Source organism: Talpa occidentalis, unplaced genomic scaffold, assembly GCF_014898055.3.
Source record: "Talpa occidentalis isolate TD23 unplaced genomic scaffold, MPIMG_talOcc4v2.1 talOcc4.16, whole genome shotgun sequence".
NCBI classification, from domain to species: Eukaryota; Metazoa; Chordata; class Mammalia; order Eulipotyphla; family Talpidae; genus Talpa; species Talpa occidentalis.
Genome location: NW_023601653.1, coordinates 4,832,439 through 4,839,289, shown reverse-complemented (window position 1 = coordinate 4,839,289; position 6,851 = coordinate 4,832,439). Strand labels below are relative to the sequence as shown.

Sequence of the window (6,851 nt, the reverse complement as noted above, 5' to 3'; positions counted from 1 at the left end):
CCAGGCGCGCCCCAAACCCCCAAGCCCCGCCAACCAGGCGCGCCCCAAACCCCCGCGCCCCGCCAACCAGGCGCGCCCCAAGCTCCGCGCCCCGCCAAGCAGGCGCGCCCCCCGCCCGCGCCCCGCCCGCGCCCCGCCGACCAGGCGCGCCCTTCGCCCGCCGCGCACGGCGCCCCCTGGCGGCGCCCTCGGCCGCGCGGGCGGGAGGGGGCGGGGGCGCCGCGCACGCGCAGGGGCCGGCGGCGCGCGCCGAGCGGGGGGCACCGCGCGGGTGCAGCCACGATGGAAGGGGGTGCGTACGGAGCGGGCAAAGCCGGGGGCGCCTTCGACCCCCACACCCTGGTCCGGCAGCCGCACACCATCCTGCGCTTCGTGTCGTGGGTAAGGACGGCGGGGCGGGGCGGCCGGGGTGGGGGGGCCGGGGGCGCGGGCCGGGACGCTGCGCCCGAACCGCCCGGCCCGGGGGTCTCGGCAGGGGCGCGGCAGCCCCCGGGGAGCGCCCTGCGGGGTCCGGCGCCTGCTGCTCCTCCTTCCCGGCCCGGGGGCGCTGCCGGCGCGGGCGAGGGGCCCCGGCTTCAGCTCCCGCTCCCGGGGCCCTTGCTTACCAGGGCTCCCCACTCGGGTGCCCCCCGACCCCCATTTCTGTGACCTCCGGCCGCGGCTCTGCAGCTCGCGGCTCAGGTTGCGCGCGGCCGCCCGGGCGGGCCGGCGCGCGCGGGGACTGAGCCGGGTTCAGGTGGTCTTTTTCGGGGTGCATCGGGGCGGGACCTTCCCGCGGGGGTGCCCGCGGCGCCTGCCCTGGCGTTGGAGACGGAGGGCAGGGCCGGTGCCGGTGCTCGGCCCGCACCGCGGGACCAGGCGGGAGCCGGTACCCGGCGCCCCCAGCTGCCTCCGCCGCGTGACCTTGGGCTGGAACCACCCGGGACGTGCTCGCGGGCGCCGGGCGTAAATTCCAGGTGGGGAGCGACGCCTCCTCCCTGATGCCTCAGTTTCTCGATTTATGGGAGATGGGAGGAGCCTCCTGAGAATCCCTGAGAACCTCCCTCCCCCACCCTCCCCCTGGGCGCCGGGGGTGGGGGGAGGGAGGACTTGAGGGAAAGACCCCTCCCTGCAGTCGGGGCAGGGAGGTGCATTGTGCTTGGGGGGACAGAATCCTGCAGAGGGCCGAATGGGGGGGTGGGGGGATAGAGCAGAAGCAGTGAGCATAGAAGGAGGGATCCAGATGGCCTGGGCAGCACCCCAGGGATCCACGGTCTGCTTCTGTTTGGGGAGGGAGTACTTGGGGTTCCCTAGGATTGGCTGTCCATTTCGCAGACACCCACAGCAGAAGGGCCTGGATTGAGGGTGCAGGCCAGGGGCGCTGTTAGAGACTCTATGGGGTATGCCTCAGACACCTGTGCCTGGGGCGCTGGAGACCCCACCTTGCCTGAGTTTTCAGGGTTATTAATAGGTGGGAGCTAGGGTGTTTATCACTGGCGTGTTGGAGAAAATGGGGCTACCTATTTTTGGTCTGAAAACATTTTAAGACCTGCTGGCGTCCACAGTTAAACCCCTTCTTAAATGCCCACCAGATGGGAAGCTCTTTGAGGGCAGGGAGCCCCCTTTGTTAGTCTTTGGGACCCCCCTTGGCCCATCCATGAGGGTTTGTGGTCTTGAACTTATTTATCTGTGCTGTCGCTGGCATCCCAGAGACCCAGCAGGCCCTTGGAGAGGTGGAACCCTGGGGGTCACTGCCTGCTCAGGCGCGCTGGCCGGGTCACTGCTCTCCCTGGCCTGGGAAGGTGAAGTCACCGGCTGCGTGAAGGGGCATGGACGGTTTGTCTGCTGAGGTCACTTCTGCCCGTGATGGCTTCATTTAGCAAAGCTTCACTGAGTCTGCTGGGCCCCAGGGAAGGCTGCATGACTCAGACACAGCCCTTCGTGCTCAGGGAGCCTCATTCCCTCCGGGGAGTGAGCCGGTGCCCCCCGGACGCCGCCCTGAGAGCCAAGAGTAGGGTCTCCCTGCCTGGGCATCACAGTGGTTTCACGAAGAAGAAGGTCCTCTGGAACCTGGGAGGATGAGAAGGGTCTCTGTGTATGCATTTTGAGGGTGCAGGGAGCACATCCCAGGCAGGAGGAATGAGCATCCTCTGTGTACTGAGGTGCGTGCGCACCCAGGACGTTCCCCCAAAGGCCTGTTTCACTTGGGGAAACAGACTCAGAGGCCAAGTGACTGGCCCAAGGTTACCGAGCATGTGTGTGGCAGACGGAGGATTGAACCCACAGCACATGCTCCCCCGGCGCAGGAGGAGTTCTGAGTCCTGGAGTTTCTGGATTGGGAAGGCTCAGGGTCATCTGTGCCAACCCTCCCCACCTCCAGTGCCAGACACCCCCACCCCGCCCTACTCACTGCATCCGTGTGGACAGAGGCCACAGACTGGGGCCGATGGACACCTTTTAAAACACACACAGGATTTCTCTTTGTGGGCCTCCCCCCACCCCCCCGTCATAAAAGTACCTGCTCATTATTAGAAAACATACAGAGAACACCCAGAACTTGTGATGGTTGTGCCACAACAGAAACCCGCTTGACACCACTGAACGATACCCTTAGAAATGGTTGTGATGGCAAATTGTGTGTTACGTGTCGTTTACCACTTGAAGAAAATTGGGGAGAAAAGCACACCGTGGGGGGACCTATCGCCTAAGGAGGGGCGCCGTCTCCTGCAGTCTTTTCCAAAAGCAAGAGGGGAGGCCTGGGGATGCGCGGGGGGTGGGGGGTGTGCGGTTGGCACCTGCCCTGAGCCCCCGAGCCCCTGCCGCAGCGGCTGGCCCTGGTCACACGGGGCTTCTGGAGCTGTCACATGCGCGCAGCCTGAGTTCCAGGCAAGGGGGCGATTCGTCCTGGTTTACTGGAATTTTCCGGACTTCAGCCCTCAGAGTCCCAGGTCTTAGCCAGACAAACCAAATTGGCTGGCCACTCCCTCCAGGCCCGGCTCCTTTCGGCAGCCCGGAGGGGGACCCTAGCTGTGACTTTGTGAAAGCGGCAGAAGAAGGATCTTCTGTTATGTTTCTGAAAGAGCCTGCCCGAGCCCCGCGCGCCTCGCCAAACCCGGACCCACCCGCCCGACGCCGGCCGGGCCAGGGGCAGAAGCAGGAGCGGGGCCTCCTGGTCTCTTCACTGAGGCTCTGTCTGTGCCCTTTGCCACCCGGGCCCCGGGCCCCCACAGCAGGAATGCGGACCGGCAGGGTGATGACTGGGACGGGGTCCAGGGCGAGGCCAGAGCCACCGTCCTCACTGGACTGGGGTTGGATGGGGTTGAGCTGACGGGGGCCTAGGAGATGCTGCTGCTCCGGCTCCCCCAGGCACCAGCTGGAACCATCTCTGTGCCTCAGTCTCCCCATTTGAATAAGGATGCTGGGCTAGGATGGGCGCTGCTGGCCGCATGAGGCCTTGTTCTGTGAAGAACTGGGGACCCAGCAGGGGGTCCTTCCAAACCCAAGGCCTCCTTTTTTTTTTTTTTTTTTGTTTTAATAGAGGCATGTTTTTATTTATTTATTTGATTGTTTGTTTGTTTTGTTTATACAAGCACTGGGTACAGTCAGAAGCGCGGGAGGGTGAGAGAATTCACCAGAGCCAGAGTGGGGAGCAGAGCAGGCAGAAGGACCGAAGTACACTGCTGAGGGGAGCAGCGGGCGGCAGGAGAGGTCTGCGCGCCATGTGGGACCCTCCTGCGGTGGCCGGGGAGCAGCCGGGGATGGAACCGGCGCTGCAGAGGCCGCGGGCAGCTTCGCAACCCAGCGCTCAACAGCTGCGCCACCGGGGAGGCCCCCAAGGCCCCCTTGAGTTTGGTGTTTACCCTCTTACTTTTAGAGCTTTGGAATCAGCTGTTGGGTGAGAATATTGGTGCCAGTAGATGAGGGAGTTTTCTTGTTGTTTTTTTAAGATTTATTTATTTATGCATACAAGAGCTGGGGTACAGGCCAGAGGTGTGGTGGTGAGAGGACTCACCAGAGACAGAGCAGCGAACAGAACAAGCGGATGGACTGAAGTACACTGCTGAGGGGAGCAGCGGGCACCACAGGGGAGGTCTGCTGCGCCATGTGGGTTGCTCCCTGGCTGGCCGGGAATTGAACTCGTGCAGCAGAGGCTGCAGATTGCTTCATAGGTTGCATCTTAACTCCTGAGCCACCAGGTTGGCCCCGAGGTTTGTTTTTTTTCAAATTAATTCCCGGTTTTAGCAAAATAAAGCCAAAAAAATGCAATTTCCCCATTTTTCCTTGAACTCTGAAGGCCTTGGTTCTAACACCAGGACTCTGGAAGGGGACAGCGAAGTCCCTCCAGGTGACAGGAGCAAGGCTCAGAGGCGCTGCCTCTCCTGCTGGCTCCAGGCACGGACCTGCAGTTGGAACCGGGGCCAGTATTCAGCATCTTCCGCTGCCCTCCTGCCCGGCTGGCGGTGGCACCAGGGATAACTTTACACCCTAATTTTTATCGGCTCTCTTCACTCACCCCAAATGCACATTGAATCTAAAGCTGAGTTTGCTTGGCCAGTGCAGCAGCTTCAAGATGAGACCCCTTGTCTCACGCCAGCCAGGCTGGCCCATCTGGAGCCAGCTGCTTCGGATGAAAGGGGTCCGTGAAGACTGGCCTCTGGCCATTCATTGCCCAGATGCATGTCCCCGCTCAGCGCCAGCCCGTGTGCCCCACGGAGGCTCTGAGCGCCGTGGGGAGATCAGAACCAAGTCCACAAGCATCCCCAGAAGGTTTGGGACACTACGAGAAGGAAGTCCAGGGGGGAGCAGCTACCTCTGCCAGGGCGCCGTGATGGAGGGCTTCCAGGGGGAGGTGAGTCCTGAGCTGGTTCTGAAAGAGAAGGGGACAAGGGGTATTCCAGGGCAAGGAGCAGCATGTACAAATACCTGGAGCCATGAAGTGTGAGTTCTCGGGAGCCAGAGTGAGGGAGAGTGAGGATCAGGAGGCTGGAGGGGTGGGCAGGGCTAGGGGGCGACCCCGGAGAGGCCTTGATGACAGATCCACAAGCTGAACTTCATCTGCGGCCGTGGGCGCCCCAGAGGGGTTTTCGGCGGGGAAGGCGTGTTTGAGACGCTCTCTGGCCGCTGTGTGGACGTGGGCTTGCTGAGGTCTCTGCTGCAGTGTCCTGCTGGGACGGTGCCCCTGCGCCAGGCACGACCTGCCGCTTCTCCGGGAGCTGGGTCCTGGCGGAAGCCGATGCTCCTTTGACATCTCAAGGCCGGAGAGTCTTCCTTGCCTCTTCTGCCCCTGACTGACCCTGGCGGGTCTGGGATGGGACCAGCCCACGAGCTGATCACATGTTGACTGTAGGTGTCTGCCTGTGTCTTGGGGGTTTCCCTGAAACCAGGGGGAGCTGGGGGAGCCTGAGAGAACTGGGGAGTTGGTGTCAAGAGCAGGACCCCCAGAGCAGGGCTATGGACTATTCCAGCCTCCGCAGGCCTGTCTCCTCACGGGACTGGGGAGCCTGGCTTTGGGCACATGTGGAGGTGTGTGAAGGTGGGTGTTTTAGGGCCTTCCGTTCCGTCCGCTCCTCCTGGGCCTGTGAGGTCCGTGCGGGTGTTGTTGCGCCTGCTTGAGGTGAGAAGCCGAGGCCCAGGATGGCTAACTGGAGCTGCTGGGTGGAGCCACAGGCCGACTTCGAGGACACAGCTGGCTATGGGGAGTCCCCAGACACACGGGGAGCCCCGCGTGCAGAACTGTTAGGCCTGAGCCTGGGGAGACAGAACAAAGGCTGGGGAGGGAGGGCAGAGAGGAAAAACCCGGAGGAGGGCGGGGAGGGCAGATGGCAGAGCTGGGAGGGATCCACGCTTGGCACCCAGACCGGATAAACCGGCGTCAGTGGGAGGAGAGGCAGAGCAGCCACGGGAAGGAAGGTGCCAGGGCCCCTCTGTACCCACACAACCCCGGATGGTGGTGTGCTTGGAGCTGGAGGGCCGTGTGGCCCTCAGTCTCCCCATCTGGCAGCTGGGTAAAGGCAGGGCAGATGGGGCTGGTGGTTCCTTTCCAACCTCCTTCTGAGAACCCCATTCTTGCACCCGAGGGCTCACAGGCTAGGGGAGAAGCCAGTTGAGATGTGGCGATGACCATAGCGATAAGACCCAGAGTCGGGGAACAGCCACTTGGCTGGGACAGGGAGGAACAGTAGAGCTGAGATAAGAAGGGGGGGGGGCAGCCAGGCAGCACAGGGGAAGGTGCTGTGGCCGAAAGGGCTGGCTGGCAGGGCTGAAAGCCTTGGTGAGTGGCTGCTGGTGCCATGGGCTGTGGCCCCGCCTGGCATCTGGTAAGGGCTCCACATAGCAGGGAACTCAATGCGCTGCCCATCTCCTTCCACCCACCCTCCCCATTTAGGTCTCCCGCTCAGCCTTCAAGGCCCAATTCAAATGTCACTTCCTCCAGGAAACCTTCCAGGATTCCCCCCCACCACCCCCTGCTCATTCTGTCCTCCGAGCTTCCCTTGCGCTCTGTGTCTTTCTTCTCTAGACGGTGAGGCCGGCAAGGCATGGTCTGGGACCAGATTGTTTCTCGAAGACCTGAAATTTCCACAGTGAGAGAACCAGTGAACAGTGCCAGGCACGGAGGAGCTGGCGGGCAGAGGCAGGCACAGGGGCAAGGGAGAGCAGACAACTGGGTGGTTGATCCTACTCTTCTTGCCAGCCGAGGGAGCCTCAGTGTCCCCATCTATAAAATGGGGACGGCAGTGCCTGCCTCCTGGGCCACTGGGGTGAATGAGGTCCTGCCTGGGGAGTCGCAGGTGGTGTGGTTGCCTGGTGTTTATAACCCTTTTCCGGGGCAACCTTGCCCCTACCCCCAGCTCCCTGCCCAGAAAGGGCAGAAG

At 62.6% G+C, this 6,851-nt stretch overlaps 1 protein-coding gene across 3 annotated transcripts in view; it reads left to right on the top strand.

The window, feature by feature from the left end:
- The first annotated feature begins 260 nt into the window (after positions 1-260).
- LOC119247246 (TGF-beta-activated kinase 1 and MAP3K7-binding protein 1) overlaps positions 261-6,851 on the top strand; it is a 57,788-nt gene continuing 51,197 nt past the window's right edge. For all 3 annotated transcript variants that reach the window (XM_054696030.1, XM_037513533.2, XM_037513535.2), the window contains exon 1: positions 261-381. In XM_054696030.1, the coding sequence (XP_054552005.1) occupies positions 283-381 (99 nt within the window). In that variant the 5' untranslated portion in view covers positions 261-282. The remainder of the gene's footprint in view (positions 382-6,851) is intronic.